The 25399-nt window shown below is 39.8% G+C and overlaps 1 protein-coding gene and 1 long non-coding RNA gene across 7 annotated transcripts in view; one reads left to right on the plus strand and one right to left on the minus strand.

The window, feature by feature from the left end:
- LOC126911813 (igLON family member 5-like) overlaps nucleotides 1-25399 on the minus strand; it is a 137101-nt gene that overhangs the window by 20350 nt on the left and 91352 nt on the right. Inside the window, exons 3-12 of one of the 6 annotated variants that reach the window (XR_007706312.1) lie at nucleotides 21033-21122; nucleotides 19578-19705; nucleotides 15132-15326; nucleotides 14175-14334; nucleotides 13550-13647; nucleotides 12268-12389; nucleotides 11414-11594; nucleotides 9870-10037; nucleotides 7276-8755; nucleotides 910-1367 (exon numbers count right to left, since the gene is read on the minus strand). Coding sequence is in view for 2 of the 6 variants with exons in the window: in XM_050700739.1 (XP_050556696.1) it covers nucleotides 8609-8755; nucleotides 9870-10037; nucleotides 11414-11594; nucleotides 12268-12389; nucleotides 13550-13647; nucleotides 14175-14334; nucleotides 15132-15326; nucleotides 19578-19705; nucleotides 21033-21122 (1289 nt within the window). In the remaining 4 variants the exon portion in view is untranslated. Of the gene's footprint in view, nucleotides 1-909; nucleotides 1368-5623; nucleotides 8756-9869; nucleotides 10038-11413; nucleotides 11595-12267; nucleotides 12390-13549; nucleotides 13648-14174; nucleotides 14335-15131; nucleotides 15327-19577; nucleotides 19706-21032; nucleotides 21123-25399 lie in introns of those variants that run through there. The other 5 variants (XR_007706311.1, XR_007706310.1, XR_007706313.1 and 2 more) reach the window with 5 other exon arrangements.
- LOC126911865 (uncharacterized) lies at nucleotides 1300-20851 on the plus strand. Its single transcript, XR_007706347.1, has 2 exons — nucleotides 1300-1396; nucleotides 20813-20851. It is a non-coding gene; the product is annotated as an uncharacterized LOC126911865 (long non-coding RNA).

The raw sequence follows: 25399 nt of genomic DNA on the forward strand, positions 1-25399 counted from the left end.
CTGCCCGTCGAGCCGGAGCCCCGGTAAACCCGCTAGGTTGTCCGCAGCTCCGGATTAGGCATCAGCCCTACTGGGCCCCATCTGTGGTGGTCTGATGGCTCTTTGAGGCGCGCGCAGAACGCGACGCGCCGCACGCACGGGTCTGGTTCTGTTCGGGCGGTGAGCTACCCTTGCTCGCCGTCCGCAGGCCCGCACTTACGGTGGCCGGAGATCGTCGCGCGATCCCCGACGCCCGGAGTGTCTCTCGCGACGGCTGGGGCGTGAAGAGGTTCGTTCTCTCACGCGCCCCGCCTCCTCCTTAGCTAGCATGACTGCTTCGCAGAAGGAGGAGACGGCATCCCAGTCCCCCTCGCTCCGCACCATGGCTTGTATCAGTGCCGGACGCGAGAGGGCGCCGTCGCCGACCACATCCCTGAGGATACGGCGGTGCTCAGCCCACGCAGGGCAGACCGCAAGCGTATGTTCCACCGTGTCCTCCGGGCGGTCTTCGCAGTGATGACACCCGGGCGTTTCCTCCCGCCCAATTAGAAACAGGAACCTACCGAAGCTTCCATGTCCGGTAAGCACCTGCGTCAGGCTAGTAGGCGGTAGGTGAGGACGCCGTGGCGCCTCTCTAGCCACTCCTCAAAGAGGGGACTTACCGCTGCAATGACAGCGAGCCCAATCTATAATATACCTATTATATTATATTTTTATCTATAATATACCTAAAAATATAATATACTATATAGCTATAACTCCAGAACGCACGAACCGATTTCCACGGTTTTGCATTCGTTCTAAAGGTCTCAGGCTCCGTCAGATTTTTTATAGTAAAGAAAATTCAGGAAAAAAGCAGGAAAACAGGGAAAAACATTGGTGGCGAAACGGAGTTCGTCGGGTTTGCTAGTTATGTGTAAATAAAACATATTATATAATAAACTTACATGTTTATTTGTTTCTACATACAAGGTTTCTCAGTTTCTTTCTCAAATAAAAAGGCGAATTCCTACATCCCATCAAAATTTACAATTTTCTCATACGAACTATTAATAATTATTATACATAATATAATATTTTCAAATATATAATCATATAATGTATAAGTACCAAGTTTTATATTATTATTATAATTTTTCTAAAAAAAAGATACAATTAGGTAAGGTACATAATAATTATTTATCTAATTCCTTCAATAATTATGGCCGATTACTTGTTTTTTTACGTAATAATTATTATATGTATGTATAATGCCTTCTTTTACTAACATAATAAATATATCATAATTTTTTTTTTTTTACATTAGATGGGTCGACCTTTGGCCGCTATCTCGCCTGATGGTAAGTGATGATGCGGCCTACGATGGAGCACGTCTGCCCATAAGCAACCTATTCACTCGGGCTTTGAAGACACCCAGGTTATACCCATCAGGAAACACAGACTCCGGCAAGGAGTTCCACTCCCTAGCAGTTCGCACAAGGAAGCTTGAAGCGAAGCGCTTCGTGCAAATGGGTGGGATATCTACCATGAAGCGGTGACGCCTCGCCGATTGTCTTGTGGTTCGGTGATGGGAAGGACTAGGGGGAATAAAGTTGTGCAATTGGTTAAATTAAAAAGATACAGAGTTTGTCTTTATCTATAAATTAAACTTAGATCATATATTACATTTATATATTCACTTAGAATATATAAATGTAATATAGATACAGAGACCCTAGTACCTGGTCAATTTATACTAGCGCAGAGTCGAAGCGCATCGAAGCGTCAAATTCTTTACCAAACCACAAATTCAATTCTTTACCAAAGCGATTTCCAGCGAATACGCGCGCATTCGCCCAAATACGCGCGATAGTCCATCGTGATCAACACCGAGGCAGACCAATTTCCACCCTAGGGATGTGCCGTAACAGGCGTTGCACCATGGGGCTCCGGAGCAGGTCTAGTTAGAGGACCCGGTGCCCCTTACAGGTGCTGAGGGTGGCCACCGGGGTGGTTTTAGTGAGGTTAAAATCCCACACTCCCTAGGCGAAAAAGGCGCCTAGCTTTTTGGGGATAAGGGTGCTTGTACACGGTGCAAGTAGCTTGCGCATGTTGAGGCACTTGCGCGGGTTATATGCATCGTAAACATAAAATTTTATATGTAATTGGATATGTTTACGATGCATATAACCGGCGCAAGTGCCTCAACATGCGCATATTATTTGCACCGTGTAAAAGCACCCTTATCCGCAAAAAGCTAGGCGCCTTTTGAGGGTTTTCCCCAGTCATCAAAAAAATGGCAATTCCCAACTGATGACGTGTAGGTTCACTAGTGGACGTGGATACGCGAGAATACGCCGCACCAATCGGCGTTGATCGCGCGTAGACGCGTGAATTCCGACGAAAACGCGCGACTTTTTAAAATCCCAGAAGTAATATAAGCGTTACGCTGTAGAGTTAAGGTTGAATTTGTTATCCGGAGCTGCGGACTACCTAGCGAGTATACCGGGGCTCCGGCTCGAAAAGCAGGAGTAGGAACGGGGTGGTTTTTAGTCAGTAAGAGTCTGACACTCCCTCTCGCCTCGTTCAAGGTGGGAGAAGTCAATGGATGATTTTCCCTCCTCAAAAAAAAAAAGGTTGAATTTGTTATGTTCAGTTTTGGAAAGACGCTTCGATGCACTTCTACTCTGCGCTAGTACAAATTGACCTTAAGCTATTCTGTAATTGTCAATTTGAAAGATTTGAAGTGAGCCCGTTGGCATTCTCGTCTCTCATTGGTCGAAAATATTCTCACAATAACATGGCGGACTGCGATCGAGCTAATTTCAAATGTTTCGAATAGGGTAGATGACTAATATTTATTTCAATGTCCGTCTTGTAGATTATTTTAAAACATTACACACGTATTTTTTATTTTCTTACGGAAACCAATACTTTTGAAGATATATCGATTTCAAATATCGCGTCACTTCTAGGTACGTTTTATACGTAGAAATGACGTATTTGCTCCCACTCCTAAACTTTGATTCGTTTTATCTAAGCATTGTTGTCTTATATGACAAAATAAAAAATACGTGTCTAATATTTTTTCATTAGCTAACTGACGGACTAAATAGATGTTTAATTTTCATACCCCGTCATCATCCCTTTTGACAATTAGAGAATAGCCTAACTGTTGGCAAAATTTCTCATCATATATTAAAGGAAATTAAATATAACTCCATTTATACATTAAAACATATACATATAAGTAATATTTGTTATAGTTATGACATATAATTATAATATAATTATTCTTTTGGACTCTTCGAGCGAATAGGTTAAAATTATAAAATTATTTTTATGAGGTAATGTTAGCGACTAGTATTAAGACTGATGACTGTGGATGAAGCGAAAGAGGTGTGTAAGATTCGTAGCAATTGGCGTACCATTGTCTCTGTCTACCCCCATGGGAGACAGGCGTGAGCTTATGTATGTATGTTAGTGATGTTCTTTTTTAGGGTTCTGTAGTCAAATGAAGAAAAAAACCCTTATTATAAGTATTTTAAAGTTGAGTTAAATTAAGTTTTTTATAGCATATGTGGCATCTGATAGTAAGCGACCAGCGCCGCCTATGGACACCCGCAACACCAGAGGAGCCACAGGTGTGTTGCCAGCCTTTTTAAAAACAAGTACGCTCTTTTCTTGAAGATTTGAAGGCCGTATCGGTTCGGAAATACCGCCAACGATAGCTCATTCCACAGTTTTGCTGTGCGAGGCAGAAAGTTGCGCGAGAAGCGCACAGTTGTGGCCAGGGGCCTTAGTCTGCTATTACAATTGTGTCAGAATGGTCGATCATTGAGCAGTGCGAGAGAGGGACGGAGCTATGTAAGTTGTATAACTCCGTCCCTCTCGCACTGCTCAGTGATCGACCATTCTGACACAATTGTAATAGCAGACTAAGTCCCCTGGCAACCATCTATATGATGGGGATGGAAGTGAAGTATTTTTAAAAGTTTGTTTGTTTGAACACGTTTATATCGGCATTACTAGTTTGAATTAAAAAAATATTTATGTGTCGGATACTCCATTCATCGAGGAAGGCTTTAGGCTATATAACATCACGTTACAATCAATAGAAGACCATTCTTTTTTTTTTTTGAGGGGGATCAAATCATCCTATGCCTTCTCCCGCCTTGGGCGAGGTGAGAGGGAGTGTCAGACTCTTACTGACTAAAAACCACCCCGTTCCTACTCCTGCTTTTGAGCCGTAGCCCCGGTAAACCCGCTAGGTAGTCCGCAGCTCCGGTTTACTATCTCCTAACATTACCTCATATCGACATAAAAATAGATACATACATAAAACTTTAATGAATAATATTAACTAAGTAATTACTTAAACTTACGAAAACCTAATGATGTGTAGAAGTATTGCTTTTTGAATTCACACCTTAAAATAATTATAATTAATTAATAATATTGCACCTAATTTACAATTTCTGGACTAAAAATTAAAACAATTTTGTTTCGATTACAAAAATTTACATTCAATTTCAATTCGTTAATGAACGCAATTCAGTTTAAGTTGGCGGGAGCGGTAAAATAACAACTGTCATTTATGTCAGCTGTCAAATTTACTATATCGCACGCCTAGTAATATATTGGCATATTTACGGTTTTCATAGTTTACCTGACTTGTTTAGTTTTTAGTTTACTGACCAATGAACCGTTGCTTTACGTGCGTGAGGGGGGAAACTACAATAATGGTATAATGACACTTACGACCTCTCTCGATGAATATGGAAATAAATAGATTAATATGCACTTTTAAACACGTAAACCATATAAAGTCAATTTCGTATTTTTTGCAGATGTGCCAATGTATTACTAGGTGAGCGATATGTAGTTTTGAGGTTGAGTGTCTTTTTGTTACTACTGCAATGTTGCAAGACTAAAAAAATAAATGCGTAACGGTAGAATTCCGTTTAACATATTATGTTTTGATCATATCTTTAATCCCATGCCGACAATAAAACTGTTTTTACGTTCACTACCTACAAATCAACGGAAAACATCGTAAAGTCTTCGAAAATAACATAAAAAGAGGATTTTAATACACATTATTTACTTCTAAAATAGCTTTTATCACTAACACAATTATTGCTTAATTAAACGCTTACTGAGCCTACATTTTATATCAGTTGAACATTCAATATCATGTATTAAAACTATTCTTTATATTTTACACCTGATGGTAAGCAATCATCGCCCTTGGACACCCGCTACACCAGGGGCCTTAGTCTGCTATTACAATTGTGTCAAAATGGTCGATCACTGAGCAGTGCAAGAGGGACGGAGCTATGTAGGTTGTATAGCGCCTTCCCTCTTGCACTGCTCAATGATCGACCATTCTGACACAATTGTAATAGCAGACTAAGGCCCCTGAGGAGTTACAAGTGATTTGGCCTCGAGTAACCTTACAGTTACGTCGTAAAACATTGTGTATTAATTATTATGTTATCGGCTTACTCACGTAACTGTTTGACGAGGAACTCGACTAGTTTCAAGCCATGCTAGAGGCTCATATTCATGAGCAGCATTCCGCGACATACTACTTGATTGTAGCAGCGTGATACTAGTCGAGTTCCTCGTCAAACAGTTACGTGAGTAAGCCGATAATATATTATAATAATAAATTTAGTATGTCTCACGAAAGTTACAATAAAATTGAGGGTATCTGTTGTTTCACATCAGTTTATACTGGTTTACTTAGCTTGCTGCATGGACCTATAAAAAACCAGTTTACCATGGTCTCGTTTTGTATGACTTTTCCGCAAATTCGACGGTCAATTTATACTGGTTTGTTTAGCTTGCGGTGTCACCTCGTGTATATATTTGGCAATATATATAAATGTAACAGTTTTAATACATAATATTTGATTGCTTTCTTCAGTAAAAACGTATTGGAAACTTCAAAAAGATGGCATTTCTTTTGTCTTTTATTCAGAAACGGTTTGATGTTGATCATAGCGAAAACTAGTTTTTAAGCATCAGTGGTAACAATATAAGGTGTATCAGTGCGAGAGAGACGGAGCTATACAACCTTCATAGCTCCGTCCCTCTCGCACTGCTCAGTGATCGACCATTCTGACACAATTGTAATAGCAGACTAAGGCCCCTGGTCCGCATCGTACGCATCGGACGGATCGCATCAAACGGATAAATTTTTCAGACTGCGTCCACTGTATCGACAGCGCTCGGATTGCCGACGCGAGTATCAGCAATCGGATTGCCGATAGCACTTTCACTTGGATTTTTGACATCGGTATTCTACTTATTATATTTTAAGCAATCGCCGTCCTTGGACACTTGAAACACCAGAGGCGTTACAAGTGCGTTGCCTTTTGGGGGTTAGAAATTTAAGAGTTGTTAGGGAATCGGGGATTGGGAAGATTGGGAAGGGGGGAATTGGGCCTTCGGTAACCTCACTCACACAACGCAAGCGTTGCTTCACGTCGGTTTTCAGCTCGGCCGTGGTATCACTCCGGTTGAGCCGGCCCAGCAGTGCCGAAGCATAGCTCTCTCACACATTTAGACCCTTCGACTTATATTGTTACCAGAAACGCTTCGCTTTTATATGAAAAGGTATTCATCACCGGCACAGAAGTCTTCTGGCTTCATTAATTCCTTCTGTATCTTCTTACCAATAAGTTTACAATCTACATATTAATAATAAATTCACTTTACAATAACTGTAATGTTATGAGTAAAAATATCATTATTGTTTGTTACAAATATATATATGTTATAAGTAACATATAATATCATATATATAATATATTAAAAAAGCGTATGTTTTATGCGAAATTATACTTAAAACGTGATACGACTAGATTTTATTGGGTTCGCTTATTTAGAAGGTATGTTTTTAAATTAAAAATAGGAGATAATACGAAGTTTTCTAACGATTCTACATAGTATAAAACAAAGTCACTTTCTCTGTCCCTATGTCCATTTGTACGCTTAAATCTTTAAAACTACGCAAGGGATTTCGATGCGGTTTGTTTAATAGATAGAGTGATTCAAGAGTAAGGTTTATATGTATAATACATGCATAATATATCACCATTGCACCCATGCGAAGCTGGGGCGGGTCGCTAGTTAACAATTAACAATAAAAATACACTTTAATGAGAGTTTTGAGATACCTACTGGAGGCTACAATATATGTGGCTTAAGTTTTTTTTTAATATATGATGGGTCGACGTTTGGCCGCTATCTCGCCTGATGGTAAGTGATGATGCGGCCTACGATGGAGCACGTCTGCCCATAAGAAACCTATTCACTCGGGCTTTGAAGACACCCAGGTTATACCCATCAGGAAACACAGACTCCTGATGTCAAGTCACTAGGCAGTCAACTTATGACGCCGAGGATACGGGAGCGAAGCCTACCAACGGCAAGTACTAATGTGTCTTTTTTTGAGTTATATGTACTTTCTAAGATTATTTAGACACCATTGACAAACGGTGAAGGAAAACATCGTGAGGAAACCTTTGCTTATAATTTCTAATTATAAGTTTGAAATTGCCAACCCGCATTGAGCAAGCGTGGTGATTAATACTCAAACCTCCGTGTGAGAAGAGGGCTTTGGTCAGCAGTGGACACTTATAGGCTGTTGATGTGATGTATGGGACAGTCAACTTAGTGATAACTAAGATGATTAGACAAAAAAGTTTGCATCTCATTAGCGACCTCTAGTAGTGGAAAATTGAAAAGCCTCATTGTACATTTACTCTTGGCAAATTATATTTGTAATGTAACCAAGTATTGTATTGTGAATCTGATTGAAAAAGAGTAACCTATGGAGTTTCTTGCTCGTTCTTCTCCATAGGAATCTACACTTTGGAACGAGCAAATAGACCAACTAGAGGACTGACCGACAGACAGACGTTATCAATATTATTATATTTGCTTTGACGTTCAAATGTGCCTTTCTGGTCTATTTGAAATAAATGATTTTGACTTTAACACTGAATTGTAGTCGGATATATTAAAATTCAAATTTTAATTTAAAAATCGTTAGAAATCTTCGTATTAAAGACAATTTTACTACTAATTACATAGATTACCAGCAACTATACAACTTAAAAATAATAATTTAATTTAAAATGTGCGTTTATAGTCACAAAATATAATATAAAACATAAAAATTCCAAACGTTCCTAAGATTTATGCGTTTTTTTACAAAATGGTAGAATGATTCGAGGTATGGCAACATTAATTTAAGCATCATTGAACGCCATCTTTAATTTCATTTGCGCGCGGTTTTTAATGTCAGTTGGCTGTCAAATTTTGTCAGTATCAGTAGACTTTCGATTAAATGAAACTAGACTAAAAATCTTAAAGATTTAACTGTTTTTCTTAAGACTTAATCTTTTATTATAAAAGGAATGTGAATTCAGTTTTCAGTATTAGCTATAACATTAAAAACCGCGTGCAAACCATGAAAAAATTAGTTACAAAACATTAACTAAACCGCGTCAACACATTTTGTCACAACTCTTATAAAAAGCTTATCGACTAAAAAAGTTTTGGTGTCACATCGTCATACGATTAAAAAAGAAAACAAACGTCAAAAATTTAAAACGGAGATCGCTGATTGGTCGGTTCAAATGAGGCGCAGGGTATATATTAAGGCGAGTAGAACAGAACTTGCCAGTCGTGGCCGGGACGTCGCCGCGAACATTGGTGTTAGTTCGTCAGCGTGAGCTGTGTGAGTGCCGCCAAGGGTATGGAACTGGAAAATGTCGCTGACCTGGAAGAAATGATAGTTATTTTAAGTTGTTACCAAATATCAGATCGATCTGTCGGCAAGAGGGGGGTGGAATTCCAATTTTTCCTCACCGCTGCAACTTCTGTAAACCGGGATGTATAGTAGATACAAACATGAAAACACCGGAACATTGTAGGGACACCAAAGGATGGGGAATAGAGGAAAGAAAAAGAAAACGATAGTTTCCACTTCCTTCGTTGAATTTAATGCAGAAAACAGAATGACTTAAGCCTTAAGGCACAAAAGAGACTGCACAACTGGGAGAAGCCCAGTCGCCAAGCACCAGGGAAATTTTACTTAAACCTAAATGTGTATGGCAAAAACACCTAAACGCACGGAATACAAGGTCCGTATATTAATTATTATGTTATCGGCTTACTCACGTACTGTTTTGACGAGGAACTCGACTAGTTTCAAGCCATGCTAGAGGCTCATATTCATGAGCAGCATTTTGCGACACACGACGCGGCGATTGTCACGCTGCTACTGATATGATCATGAATATGAGCCTCTAGCATGGCTTGAAACTAGTCGAGTTCCTCGTCAAAACAATACGTGAGTAAGCCGATAACATAATAATTAATTTAGTATGTCTCACGAAAGTTACAATAAAATCAAGGTCCGTATAGTAAACTACACGTGATGACACAAATAAATTACCTAACGTAGTGTTGTGTGACATTCCAATTACTAAATTTTACTCAAACAAGCTGCCATAATGTGCACCCCTGCCTACCCCTTCAGGGATATGATACGACGAGGAACTGAACTGGAACCCGAAGGGGTAGGCAGAGGTGTACATTGTATAGTGGCATTACGTGCCGTACTGCCGCTATACAATGTACACACACTTTTCACCATTTGTGTTACTATTACATTTGTATTCCCATGTAATAGGGGGTGAGCCTATTGCCATATACTGAATAATTCCAGACTCGGTGCTACCACCGAGAAATTTTCGAAAATTTGAAAAAAAGCCCAGTAGTACTACTTACCACCCGACCCGGGAATCGAACCCGAGACCCCTTGTTCGGCAGTCGCACTTGCGACCACTCGACCAACGAGGCAGGCTTCGTAATAAATAGACCATATTCACCTCGTTCCATCCATATCTGTTCTTGGCTTGCACGATAGCCTCATACACGGCTCCCGGCTGCAAACCCCTGAGTTCATGAGTGACGCGGTGTGTCAGAGACCCGGCCGGCTCCGGCGCAGGAATCACCACGTCATGCCACCTGCCAGGCTGCTGGAACGATTCGTTGATCTGCAAACATAAGAAAAAGCTGAAGAGTTTCTTTGAACGCGCTAAGCTCCGGAACTAATTCGAATTGTATAATCATTTTTGGCTATAAAATATCAGGCTGCGATGAATAGGAGCCGAACAGGGGCCTTAGTCTGCTATTACAATTCATATCTGCAGTGCGAGAGGGACGGAGCTATACAACCAACATAGCTCCGTCCCTCTTGCACAGCTCAATGATCGACCATTCTGACACAATTGTAATAGCAGACTAAGGCCCCAGGTTGGTATTGCATTTGTATCTAACTTCTCCGGCTTTGTGGGTATCTATCCGGTTTTGGCAACAGCATAGAAGATACACACACTTGTAACTCTGGACGTGGTCTTTCTGGGGGTTGAGTTCTGCCAAGGAAGAATGGAGGAAAACATACTTTGTCGACCTCAAGCACCTTTTTATAAGGGGGGAAAATCATCCAATGACTTCTCCCGCCTTGGGCGAGGCGAGAGGGACTGTTAGACTCTTACTGACTAAACATCACCCCGTTTCTACTCCTGCTTCTTGAGCTGGAGCACCGGCATATAGTCACCTTAGGATCACCTCAAGCACTTTAAGAACCCGACCGAGATTGCATAAAACAACATGGGTTACCGGGCTCCGGCTCGAAGCAGGAGCGGGTTGGTGTTTAATCAGTAAAAGTATTTTTTTTTTAATGTATTGCCCCACACTAGGATCTCCCGTCGACACCCAGACCCGGAACAACAATTTGTGGATCACACAAAGAGTTGCTCTTTGCCCAGCCATCGCACCAATCGTGCAGACAAAGTCTGACACTGCCTCCTCGCTCTCTCCTCACCAAGAGGAGACACTTGATAATTTTGTCTAATTATAAGTTTTTAAACTGACATGGTCACTAACACTATTATTAGAACTTATTACGGGATATTTACCATGTTTATTTAACAAACATGACAGAACGCCACTATATACCTAGACTGGTAAGAGAAGCGATTGAGATAACCAAGTACAAAAACTTCAACCGGGAGGATGGGTTTCAACTGTCGAGGGCTTGGAATCCAGTGGTCCAACTGTGTAAAACCCGCAAAACTGCCAAGAAAGAAGAAAGTTCGCGAGCGGACACAGTGAGTGTTGTGTGTCGAGAGTTAAGCCGAGTTACAAGTGACAATGGTAGTGGTATTACCGGTGTCAGCAAAAAACGAACGAGAAAGCGGGTAGACCGATTTGTCTGCTCGTAAACACCCACCCGCATTTACTCCAGTTAATCCGTGATCATGGCGCTTGCAACAGTGCCGAAATATCGGAAACTCACCAAAATAAATAAACATGGTAAATATCCCGTCTTAAGTTTGTCTAATTAGTTTAAAAGAGGAAGTATACATACCGCCAACTGTCGATAAAGAAGCCTCAGCTCGTCCAATGGAGGGTAGCTGTCGACAGCGAACGCGAGCAGGTACCGCGTGTGCGCGCGAGCGAGCGGCGCGGACGTGAAGCGGGCCGGCCCGGGCCGCCCTGACACTTCCACGTGTTGTCGCGCACGACCCAGGCTGTTGTCTGCCACGCAGCTACGGAAGGAGAGGAGGGTTTTAATAATTTATTCTTATAAGAACAGTACAACAGTACAGAGTAAATCTATACTTACTAATATAAAGCTAGAGTTTGTTTGTTTGTTTGTTTGAACGCGCTAATCTCTGGAACTACTGGTCCGATTTGAATAATTATTTTTGTGTTGGATAGCGCTTTTATCGAGGAAGGATATAATCTATAAAACATCATGCTATGACCAATAGGAGCCTTAAACTAAACGTCAAAGTCAAAGCAAAATAAGAGGTCAGATTCAGGGTTAAAGTCATTACAAAAGTCAACGTCAAGGTCAAATTTAAAGTTGATCCCTCAACTTTAAATGGCCATAAGCAACGTCAATTTTTAAGTCAATGTGAAGGTCAAATTTTAATTTGAGTCAAAGTAAATTTAAGACCTTAATCAAGTAATTTATATAGTCTATTGTAAATTATAATATGTAATTGTTGGTTTTCTAAATAAATAAAATTAAAAATTAAATAAATTCTAGACCAAAGTCGAAGTCAAAAGACAAAGCCGAAGTCAAAGTCACAGTCAAAGTAAAATTCGAAGTCAAAATCAGATTGGAAAGTTAATGATACCAATTGAATTAAATACATAATAATATGTACAGATACAGAAAACACATTTTATATAAAATCTACATAACATAGGTACCTGTAGTTTCCAAAATCTTCAGGCTGGACATTCGCAATGAGGAGGGTGTGGTTGTTCCCTCGGGCGGACATTGTGACCCTCTCGGAGGCACTCAGAGGGAAAGAGTTTTGGTACCAGGTCACCTGGAAACATAAAAGAGTTTTTTTTTGTTATCAGTTTAACGACTAACGTGAGGCATACTAAATTATTGGTAAGATCGGGTTTCTTTGACCCTAAAGGGTAACTATGACCTAAATTATATAGCCAACTAGCAAACCCAGCGAACTCCGTTTCGCCACCAATGATTTTCCCTGTTTTCCACCTATTCTCTTGAATTTTTCCTGAATTTTCTTTGCTATAAACCTCACGGAGCCCGAGACCTTTCCAACGAATGCAAAACCGTGGAAATCGGTTCGTGCGTTCTGGAGTTATAGCGTCAGGAAGGAAAACCCGACTTTATAGAAAATAGGAATCCAGAATAAAGAATATATTTAGTAGGACTAAAAGTTTAGTAAAAGGAAAGTTAACCCGGAGCTGCGGACTGCATAGTAAGTTACCGGGGCTCCAGCTCAAAGCAAGAGAAGGAACGGGGTGGTGTTTAGTCAAAAAGAGTCTGACACTCTGGCCCCGCCTAAAGCGGGAGAAGGAATTGGATAATTTTCCGCCCTCAATAAAAAGGACTGTCTCGTTGATCGAGTGGTCGCAAGTGCGACTGCCGAACAAGGGGTCTCGGGTTCGATTCCCGGTTCGGGCAAAGTATTACCAGGCTTTTTTCAATTCGAAATTTTCTCGGTAGTAGCACGGAGTCTGGAATTGTACCCAACATAAGGCAATAGGCTCACCCCCTATTACATGGGAGTTATAACACAAATGGTGAAAAGTGCGTGTACATTGTATAGCGGCATTACGTGCCGTAAAGTGTACCTCTGCCTACCCCTTCGGGGATAAAAGGCGTGACGTTGTGTGTGTGTGTGTAAAAAAAGCGAGTGCGCTCATCGCGATCTCCCATAATTGGGTAGTTTCCTAGGTAAAAAATAAATTATTTTGACATTTCAACATAATAAAATATCCCAAAATAATCGTATTATCATTCATTAATTTGACAATATTACTTATTTTTTTAATTTTTCTTGTTATTTTTGCGTAATAAGTATGCTATTTGACGCAAAAAAATTATGACGTCATAATTTGCAATGTCATACAAAATTCATAGAAAAGTAACGTTTTTGACATTTCGATAAAAGTATTGAATTTGACTAGTAGGAAAATACCCTATTCAACTATGGTATAAAAAGTTGCTCACCTCTGCTGGTGGGTCTGCCAGGACTGTGCACAGCAGTTCAGCTCTGAAGCCCTCGCCCGTATGTACCCATGATCTCTCCACTGTTATCTCCGGTGGATCTGAAAATTAAAATAATCACTACACAGTACAAAACAAAGTCGCTTTCTCTGTCCCTATGTCCCTTTGTACGCTTAAATTGTTAAAACTACGCAACGGATTTTGATGCGGTTTGTTTAATAGATAGAGTGATTCAAGAGGAAGGTTTATATGTATAATACATGCATAATATATCACTATTGCACCCATGCGAAGCTGGGGCGGGTCGCTAGTTTTATATATATATGGAGAGCCATGCTTCGGCACTACTGGGCCGACCGACCGGAGTGATACCACGGCCTCATAGAAAACCAACGTGAAACAACGCTTGCGTTGTGTTTCGTTGTGTTAGTGAGGTAGCCCAATTACCCTTCCCAATCTTCCTAATCCCCAATTCCTCAACAACTCTTAAATTCCTAACCCCCAAATGGCCGGCAACGCACTTGTAATGCCTCTGGTGTTTCAAGAGTCCATAGGCGGCGGCGATTGCTTACCATCAGGTGATCCGTCTGCTCGTTTACCTGCTTAAACTTGTAAAAAGTGTACTTACATAGAACTTGCAGCTGGAATTCAGCGACTAGAGGTGCGCCCACGCCGTTATCGACAGTGCAAGCATATCGACCACTGTGTCCCCTCTCTAGCCTCGATAGTTGCAACTGTGGGCCCTCCCCTAGTCTTGTGTTCGTGTCATTCTGGAAAACAGGAATCACCTACTTATATAAAAGATGCTCTATTACTTCAGCAATAGGGCTTATTATTGCTTACACAACATGGTGTCACGTGTCCTATAGAATAGGTAGAATAGAATAGGTAGAATAAAATAGGTAGAATATAATGAAATTGGTAGAATAGAATTAGTAGAATAGAATAGGTAGAATATAATAGGTAGAATAAAAAAGTTAGAAAAGAATAGAATAGGTAGAATAAAATAGGTAGAATATAATGAAATTGGTAGAATAGAATTAGTAGAATAGAATAGGTAGAATATAATAGGTAGAATAAAAAAGTTAGAATAGAGTAGGTAGAATAGAATAGTCGAATAGAATAGGTAGAATAGAATAGGTAGAATAAATAAGGCAGAATAGAATATGTTGAATATAATAGGTAGAAAAGAATAGAATAGAACAGGTAGAATAGAATTAGTAGAATAGAATAGGTAGAATATAATAGGTAGAATAGAATAGGTAGAATATAATAGGTAGAATAAAAAAGTTAGAATAGAGTAGGTAGAATAGAATAGTCGAATAGAATAGGTAGAATAGGTGGAATAGAATAGAATTGGTAGAATAGAATAGGTAGAATATAATAGGTAGAATAGAATATGTAGAATAGAATATGTAGAATAGAATAGAATAGAATAGATTAGATAGAATATGTAGAATAGAATAGAATAGATAGAATATGTAGAATAGAATAGAATAGGTATTATGGAACACAATTTAAAGATTATATTCAAAATCTGAACGAGATAGGTACAATCTTTCTTTCACAAATCATAAACACTTACAAGTTTATGCCAAGTGACAGTTGGTACAGGGTTGCCAGCAGCTCGACACTCTAGCACAGCAGCGCCCCCTCTCCTCGCGGCAGCATGGCGAGACTCTGGCGAGGCCCTCACGCTCGGAGGGACCAGTACCTCCACTGTGTGCACCTGGTCCCTCGCTACACGGTCTGAGATCTGACATACGTAGTCTCCAGCGTCCTGGAATTGATAAGTTAAGGAATGAGATTAGATCTTTCCTTTTTTTAAAAAACGTTGCCCCACATTAGGATTTTTTCCTGTGTCGTGGGTGCGTTTACAAACATACGAGTTCACATACACATGACACCCAGACCCGGAACAACAATTTGTGGATCACACAAAGAGTTGCTCCGTGCGGGAATCGAACCCACGACACGTTGCGCGGCAGTCAGTTGCCCAGCCACCGCACCAACCATGCAGTCTAAGTTAATTCTAACCATCAAAAAGTCTTGTAAAAAAAGTCCAAGTCTTCGCACTTCATCAGTTTTTCTACCGTCAAAAGTTATGAGATCCATGTAATACCAAGTCGGTTATTTTGTTTAGTCCCTACGTAAGTTATTTGTAAATTGTTATCATATCAACATTACATTTATTTTACGTTTTAAATAAAATAGATCGACTTGGCCATCGCACGTAATCATGCAATAGACCATCGTAATTCAGGCATCTTCTGTTATTCACAAAGAAGTTACAGGCGGTCGAAATTGGTCTGAATGGTTTCGAGAAAAAGATAGTACGGCCGCTTATTTTTTGCTCGACTTGACGAGCATATATCTTGGACACTGCCGTGCCCCAAAATATATGCATCGTCACGTTTTTTATCCCCGAAGGGGTAAGCAGAGGTGCACATTACGGCACGTAATGCCGCTATACAATACCCACCCATTTCACCATTTGTGTTTTAAGTCCCATGTAATAGGGGGTGAGCCTATTGCCATATACTGGACACAATTCCAGACTCCGGAAAATTTTCGAAATAAGCCCAGTATTACTTTGCCCGACTCGGGAACCTAACCCAAGACCTCATGTCCGGCAGTCGCACTTGCAAACCACTCAACCAAACGAGACAGTCAAAATAAAAAAAAACATACATACATACATACATATCGTCACGCCTTTAATCCCCGAAGGGGTAGGCAGAGGTGCACATTATGGCACGTAATGCCACTGTGTACACCCACTTTTCACAATTTATGTTGTAAGTCCCATGTAATAGGTGGTGAGCCTATTGCCATATACCGGGCACATTTCCAGACTCCGTGCTACCACGGAGAAATTTTCGAAAAACCGAAAAAAGCCCAGTAATATTTCGCCCGACCCGGGAATCGAACCCGAGACCCCTTGTCCGACAATCGCACTTACAACAATTCGACCAAACGATGTAGTCTAAAAAAAAACCTTCCACAAAAAAAAAAATCAAAAAAAAAAAATACCATCATGGCGGACGTAAAATTGCGCGCGAAATCGCACCTCAGCCCAGTGTTGCAACACATAAAAAATAACGAGGATGTATAAACCACAAAGGTTTTTATGCGGCTATTATCATATTTTCCGTAGCCAATTACCGCTTAGGGCGCTGTTTAGCATTTTTTGATGGCTACCGAAAATTTGTAGAACGATTCTTGGTATTATAAAAGATTATAAAAGATATTTGTGATGCCATAAAGGGGGGATTTAAATTTTAAGGTCGTTTAGAACTATTCTTAAGGTTGTTTTATGGTATAAGCCGGTAAACGAGCTGATGGATCACCTGATGGTAAGCAATCGCCGTCGCCCATGGATACTCGAAACACCAGAGGCGTTACAAGTGCGTTGCCGGCTTTTTGAGGTAAGGAATTTAAGGGTTGTTGGGTAAGTTTAAGTGTGGGAGAGCCATGCTTCGGCACGAATGGGCCAGCTCGATCGGAGTGATACCACGGCCTCACAGAAAACCGACGTGAAACAACGCTTGCATTTTGTGAGTGAGGTTACTGGAGACCCAATTGCCCTTCCCAATCGTGGTAATCGCCGATTCCCCAGCAACCCTTAAATTCCTAACCCCCAAAAGGCCACACACTTATAACGCCTCTAATGTTTCGACTGTCCAAGAGCAGCGGCGATTGCTTACCATCAGGTGATCCGTCATCTCGTTTACCGGTTTATACCATAAAAAAAACCAATGCTTATAAATTTTTCCGGTTTATAATATTAAGTAGATACTTCGATGACAAGACTGCCTCGTTGGGCGAGTGTTTGCAAGTGCGACTGCCGGGCAAGGGGTCTCGGGTTCAATTCCCGGGTCGGGCAAAGTATTACTGGACTTTTTTCGGTTTTTAGAAAATTTCTCAGTGGTAGCACAGAGTCTGGAAATGTGCCCGGTATATGGCAATAGGCTCACCCCCTATTACATGGGACTTATAACACAAATGGTGAAAAGTGTGGTACATTGTACAGCGACATTACGTGCCGTAATGTGCACCTCTGCCTACCCCGTCGGGGATAAAAAGGCGTGACGTTACTTTATAAACTTTTCCGTTTTATAATATAAAGTAGTTAGTACGATGACAAAGGAGAATTGTAATTTATTCTAAAGATCTTTTAAAAAAGTCATTTGATTAAGATTTAATCAATAGATTGAGAACATTACTTGATTTAAGGCAGTAATTAAAATTCATGGGTCGACTTTAAGGAAGAATATCGATAATATTAAAGAACTTGCTTCTGCACGCGACTGGGCTCGCGTTTTCGTGTTTTTTTTTATAGGGGGAAAAATCATCTGATTACTTCTCTCTGATTTGGGTATTGTGGATAGGAGATTTGCGGAATTGAGAAATTTAGGATTGAAGATTGGGATTGGGGAATGCGGAACAGAGATTAGAGATTGGGGATTGGGGATTTGAGGATTTGGGGAATTGTGAAATTAAGGAGGAATCGAGGAATTGTGCATTGTGGAAATTGTGGATTGGAAATTGGAAATTGGAAATTAGAGAATAGAGATGGGAGATTGGGATTGTTTACAGAAGTGCTGATAGATTTGGATATTGTGGATTGGGGATTTGCAGATTTGGAGAATTATGAAATCAAGGAATTGAGGAATTGGAGATTAGAGATTGGAGATTGGGAGTGTTTACAGAAGTGCTGATAAAGGGTATGTGTTTTGGGGATTTGCGGATATGGGGAATTGAGGAATTTTGGATTGTGGATTTGAAATTGGAGATTGGAGATTAGAGAGTGGAGAGTGGAGATTGGGAGATGGAATATTAGGGACTTGAGGAATTGTGGAATTGAGAAATTTAGGAATTTTGCCTTGAGGATTGGGGCATTATGGACTTAAAGATTGGACATTGGACATTAGAGATTGACGATCGACGATTGACGCTTGAAACATTTAGCAATTGGGTACTATCCTCGGTCAAAAATAAATTATTACAACTTTTCAATACAATAAAATATAAAAAAATAATCACACTCTCATTCATAAAGATGAACTATTTAATAATAAATATAAAGACTTTGTGAGGGCACATACGGCTGGCTTTCTAGAATGGGTCCCGACTGCTTAAATTTTACGATGACTTTCTTGTTTTAGGGTTTTTCCATTTTAATATTATAAAGAAACGCAGTCGGGTTTTTTAGTTTTTTAAATTACTTTTTTTATTTTATTTTTTTTAGTTTTATTTTTTTTTTTATTTTGATATATCCAGTGTCACTCTCACAGTAAATACGAATCCAACGACACCTCTCAAGTCAAAATCCATCAAGCCGTTTAGGCTAGAGAGTGAGAAATATTCGAATTTGGCGCCAAAAATCCGCCATTTTGTTTTTTTTATTATTTTGATATATCCAGTGTCACTCTCACAGTAAATACGAATCTAACGACACCTCTCAAGTCAAAATCCATCAAGCCATTTAGGCTGCAGAGCGTGCCAAACAATTATACATACATACATACATACATACATACATACATACATACACTCGAAAAACATAACCCTCCTTCTGGCGCAGTCGGGTAAAAATAATCACACTCTCATTCATAAAGATGAACTATTTAATTTTCGATATTTTTCTACCTAAATTTCGAAAATTTAAATTAGAAATAATTCTGCTTTTTGACGTCAAAAACTTATGACGTCATAATAGAGTATTTCATACAAAGTTTATAGAAAATACCTATAGTTTTTGACGTTTCGAAAAAAACAAATATTGAATTTGACTAGTAGTATAATACCCTATTGAGAAATTTAGGATTGAAGATTGGGATTGGGTTTGGAATTGGGGAATGCGGAATAGAGATTAGAGATTCGAGATTCGAGATTCGATATTCGAGATTAGAGATTAGAAATTGGAGATTGGAAATTGGAGATTGGAAATTAGAGATTGGAGATCGAAGATTGGAGATTGACGATTCAGGATTCATGATTGACGATTGAAACATTTATCAATCCTCACCTGTGGCCCCACATCAGTGATCTGCAGGTTGTACCCGTCGACCAGGCGAAACCTTTCATCCCTGGTCACCATGAGACTGGCCGCAGTCAGCACAGCTGGGCCTCTCCGCCATAGCAGGACTAGGGAACCTGTGGACAATGGGAATGGTACTTTAAATGTAATACTTTAGAGTAGAAAGTTGAATGAACACGAGTAGCCATAAAAAAATCAACTTTTTGGAAATTATACTTTAACTGTTACATATTAGAGTAGAAAGTTGCATGAACCCGAGCAAGAAATGCTTTGACTTTGACAAGCTGTGAACAGGTGTAAAAAAAACATTTTTTGGAAATTATACTTTAAATGTTACAACTTAGAGTAGAAAGTTGAATGAACATGAGTACAGCCGTGAATGGGTGTAAAAAAAACATTTTTTTTTGGAAATTGTACTTTAAATGTTACAACTTAGAGTAGAAAATAGACTGAACACATATAGACATGAATGGTTTTTTAATGTAACACTTTAGAGTAGAAAGTTGAATGAACTTGAGTAGACGTGAATGGGTGTAAAAAAAAACATTTTTTTTTGGAAATTGTACTTTAATTGTAACACCTTAGAGTAGAAAGTTGAATGAACCTGAGCGGTTGTGAACGGTTGTCATAAAAAAAACTATTGTTTTGGAAATTATACTTTAAATGTTACAACTTAAAGTAAATATTTGAATGAACCTGAGCAAGCTGTGAACGGGAAGTCATAAAAAAATTAATTTTTGGAAATTATACTTTAAATGTAATACTTTAGAGTAGAAAGTTGAATGAACACGAGCAAGCCGTGAATGGTTGTCAGAATACAACTATTTTTTTGGAAATTATACTTTAAATGTTACATATTAGAGTAGAAAGTTGAATGAACCTGAGCAAGCTGTGAACGGTTGTCATAAAAAAAACTATTGTTTTGGAAATTATACTTTAAATGTAACTCTTTAGAGTAGAAAGTTAAATGGACCTGAGTAGCCGTAAGGGGTTGTCATAAGAAAACTAATTTTTGAAAATTATACTTTAAATATAACTCTTTAAAGTAGAAAGTTGAATGAACCTGAGCAAGCTGTGAATGATTGTCAGGAAAAACGATTTTTTTACATTTGATGGGTCGACGTTTGGCCGCTATCTCGCCTGATGGTAAGTGATGATGCGGCCTACGATGGAGCACGTCTGCCCATAAGCAACCTATTCACTCGGGCCTTGAAGACACCCAGGTTATACCCATCAGGAAACACAGACTCCGGTAAGGAGTTCCACTCCCTAGCAGTTCGCACAAGGAAGCTTGAAGCGAAGCGCTTCGTGCGAGTGGGTGGGATATCTACCATGAATCGGTGACGCCTCGCCGATTGTCTTAACCCATAGATTTTTAACAGTTTTCACACAAGAAAAGCAATAGTTTCCATTTCCTTCGGTATATCTTGTGTCTCTACTTACCCAAGTTTTGTACTTGACATGGCAGTAGTAGTGTGTCTCCTACCACTGTCCTGAACGAATGGCCTCTAGACAGGAACCGGGGGCCATCATCTGAAAATAAAAAGAAATGTGATTAGATATTTAAAATTATTACTAAAACAATCTACACTGCCTCAAAGAGCCATCAGACCACCACAGATGGGGCCCAGTAGGGCTGATGCCTGATCCGGAGCTGCGGACTACCTAGCGGGTTTACCGGGGCTCCGGCTCGAAAGGCAGGAGTAGGAACGGGGTGGTTTTTAGTCAGTAAGAGACTGACACTCCCTCTCGCCTCGCCTAATGCGAGAGAAGTAATTGGACGATTTTCCCCCCACAAAAAAAAACTGCTCTACACTGCTCGGCTTCTATTGATCATAGCGTGATGTTTTATAGCCTATAACCTTCCTCGATAAATGGACTATCCGACACAAAAATAATTTTATTGTAACTTTCGTGAGACATACTAAATTAATTAATATGTTATCGGAAAGTGCGCGTGATTCCAGACAGAGGGCGCGATGGGCGCGAAACTCGAGTCGCCAGTAGCAGCGACAGTCGCCGCGTCGTGTGTCGCGGAATGCTGCTCATGAATATAAGCCTCTAGCATGGCTTGAAACTAGTCGAGTTCCTCGTCAAACAGTTACGTGAGTAAGCCGATAACATAATAATTAACAAAAATAATTATTCAAATTGGACCAGTAGTTCCGGTGATTACCGGGTTCAAACAAACAAACAAATTCTTCAGCTTTATAATATTAGTATAGAAATATAGATATGTTACAATTGCAGGATGCAAGCATTCGTCAAATTAAGTGACAGGGTAGAGTACCATTTAGTCAAATTTCTATCTTTCTATCGTACTCAAAGACATTTAATGATTACTTAAACTATTCCTTAGTAACAATTTTGTTCCGAAAACAATAGCTAAGGACTGGGTTAAGTAACCATTAGATTCTCAGATAGACTCTAAGAGTGCTTTTCCACCAGAGATGTGCTATGCTACGTTGCTGTGGATGCGTTTGGTTTCCACCAATCATATTCATTCGTACACCTATGTGTAGCTTAGCACTGACGAACTTAGCTAAGCCACAGAATAATAAGTACAAGTATGCATAGATGCGTGCTATGGATGGCTTCCCTACTATCGATACATCGCATACTCGAGCTGCGCATCTTCCTCGCACAGTTCGACTGCACGGTTGGTGCGGTGGCTGGGCAACTGGCTGCCGCGCAACGGGTAGCGGGTTCGATTCCCGCACGGAGCAACTCTTTGTGTGATCCACAAATTGTTGTTTCGGGTCTGGGTGTCATGTGTATGTGAACTTGTATGTTTGTAAACGCACCCACGACACAGGAGAAAATCCTAGTGTGGGGCATAAATAAAAAAAAAAAAAAGTTACATAGCTTAGTATCAGTGGAAACGGTCACATAGTTTCACAGCTAAGCCATTAACTACATAGCACATCTCTGGTGGAAAAAAAACTGAGTAAAACCAGTTTCACCGTTTTTTCAAAACGGATAAAGAAATTAATGGAACGCAAAAAAGAAATATAAGTTCGTATAATTCAAATCCAATTGGCAGTTCGGCAGACATGTTTAAAATTCCATTGGAAACTATTCACAGAAGTATAATATATTATCTAAAGTTTCATGGAAAACTTTTAAAGAGTGATTTAATATGTCCATAGCACTCATACTGGTCTCTAGAGGCCAGATGGTTTTTTGATTTATTTCACCACTTTTCTTGTCGGCAAAGTTTTATTTCGACTCACTGTCTATTCCAGTTTCAACCTCTGCTGATCTCTCTCTATTGATCGTAGCGTGATGTTTTATAGCCTATAGCCTTTCTCGATAAATGGACTATATATATAACACAAAAATAATGTTTCTAATTGAACTTATAGTTCCGGAGATTAGCGCGTTCAAACAAACAAAGTCTTCAGATTTATAATATTATACAATATATTATACAATTTGATAGGAATGGGACTTCTAACCCGTTAAGGCTGAGTACTACATCTAATTTTATCGACAAAAATAATAATATGGGGGTCGAACCATTGAAATTATTGAAAAATAGCGATGTTTTCGATAAAAATAATTCAGAAATGATTTTTTTTCTCACCAAAACATTATCAAACAAATGAAAAGAGTAATGAATTAGTCGTTTTTTTTGTTTCTACGACGCATACAACCTTTGATATCACATAAAGTAAAAAATATATTAAATAAAATAGCCATATTTTTAGGGGGTTCAACACCCCATATTTCTTTTGTCGATAAAATTAGATGTAGTACTCAGCCTTAACGGGTTAGAAGTCTCACCCCTATCACATTGTATAGTACGTATAATATATTAGTATAGATTTAAATTAAGTTTACCTACGGCTCTGCCAAGTCAGCCCAGAATGCACCCGTACATGACTTTGTACCAGCAAATGATCCGGTCAACCATTTTGTTGGGACATCACGCTTCGATCTTCTTTTTTTAACGTTTCCCCACATTAGGATTTTCTCCTGTGTCGTGGGTGCGTACAAACATACAAGTTCACATACACATGACACCCAGACCCGAAACAACAATTTGTGGATCACACAAAGAGTTGCTCCGTGCGGGAATCGAACCCGCTACACGTTGCACGGCAGTCAGTTGCCCAGCCACCGCGCCAACCGTGCAGTCATACGATCAATAGCCGAGAAGCGGGTGAAAGCGTGGGAGTAACTAGTTTATCAAAATAAATAGTAAGGATAGATACCGATAAGCGCCATAACCATTCATAAACTTGAACAAAAACAAATAAATACCAACAGATACATGATTATCCAATTATCTACCGTCGTGTGACATTTTGCTACCGGACGTGACGCAATGGATCCCCACTTCCGGTAGGATAGCCATATTTATTATTTCCGAGCGAAGTCGCACTGTTTCGTTTTAATGGTATTTCCCCCCATGAAATAGGAAATGGGAGGGTTGTGTTGTATACTCCTTTTATTTCACGAGTGGGTTAGAAGAGGTGCTTATATTAAATGGAATAAGTTTAAGTGTGGGAGAGCCATGCTTCGGCACTGCTGTGTCGGCTCGACCGGAGTGATACCACGGCCGAGCAGAAAACCGACGTGAAACAACGCTTGCGTTGTGTGAGTGAGGTTGCCGGAGGCCCAATTCCACCCTTCCTAATCTTCCCAATCCTCGATTCCCCAACATCCCTTAAATTCCTAACCCTTAAAAAGCCCGCAACGCCCTTGTAACGCCTCTGGTGTTTCGAGTGTCCACGGGCGGCGGCGATTGCTTACCATCAGGTGATCCGTCTGCTCGTTTACCGGCTTATACAATGGAAAGAACAGACTAGACCAAGCTAAATAAAATCGTTTAAACATAGTTTCTTATTGAAATAGCTTTTACCTATGGAGTTTCTTGCTCATTCTTTCTCATAGGAATCTACACTTTGGAACGAGCAAATAGAGCAACTAGAGGACTGACCGACAGACAGACATTTTGTTTTCTTTATATTGTAATATTTGATTTGACGTTCAAAAGCGCCTTCCCGGTCTATTTGAAATAAATAATTTTGACTTTGACTTAGAAGCTAAAAAACATAGTTTATTTTTAAATAAAGTCAGTACGCTGCGCGACGTCGCCGTGTCTGAGCACGCTGCTCATGAGAGTCTTTCTGTGATTCGAAACTAGTAGAGCTTTTCTCTAATAATTTACGTGAGTAAACCGTGATTTTTAGTAAATTTAGTATGTCTCACGATAGTTATTACAAAAATAAGTTTTTTTTAATAGTATTGATGGATTTGACTGCACGGTTGGCGCGGTGGCAGGGCAACTGGCTGCCTTGCAATGTGTAGCGGGTTCGATTCCCGCACGGAGCAACTCTTTGTGTGATCCACAAATTGTTGTTCCGGGTCTGGGTGTTATGTGCATGTGAACTTGTATGTTTGTAAACGCACCAACGACACAGGAGAAAATCATAATGTGGGGCAATGTTTAAAAAAAAACTCAAAACGGGATATTTACCATGTTTTTCTATTTCTATGAGTTTCCGATATTTCGACACTGTTGCAAGCGCCATGATCACGGATGAACTGAGTTTATCCAGACTTAAATAAACATGGTAAATATCCCGTTTTGAGTTCTAATACTAATGTTAGTGACCATTTTTTTTTTTTTATTGGGACTAACCCGCCACAACCTCCCATACCGCTGCAACTCCTGTAAGCCAGGATCTACAGTAGATACAACCATGAAAACACCGGAACATTGAAGTCCGGCGCGTCCCAGGGACATGAATGACTGTCTTGGATCCCGCAACGAAACAAATCAGAAGATATTATTAGAGGAG

The sequence above is a fragment of the Spodoptera frugiperda genome, chromosome 19 (assembly GCF_023101765.2).
Source record: "Spodoptera frugiperda isolate SF20-4 chromosome 19, AGI-APGP_CSIRO_Sfru_2.0, whole genome shotgun sequence".
Lineage (NCBI taxonomy): Eukaryota > Metazoa > Arthropoda > Insecta > Lepidoptera > Noctuidae > Spodoptera > Spodoptera frugiperda.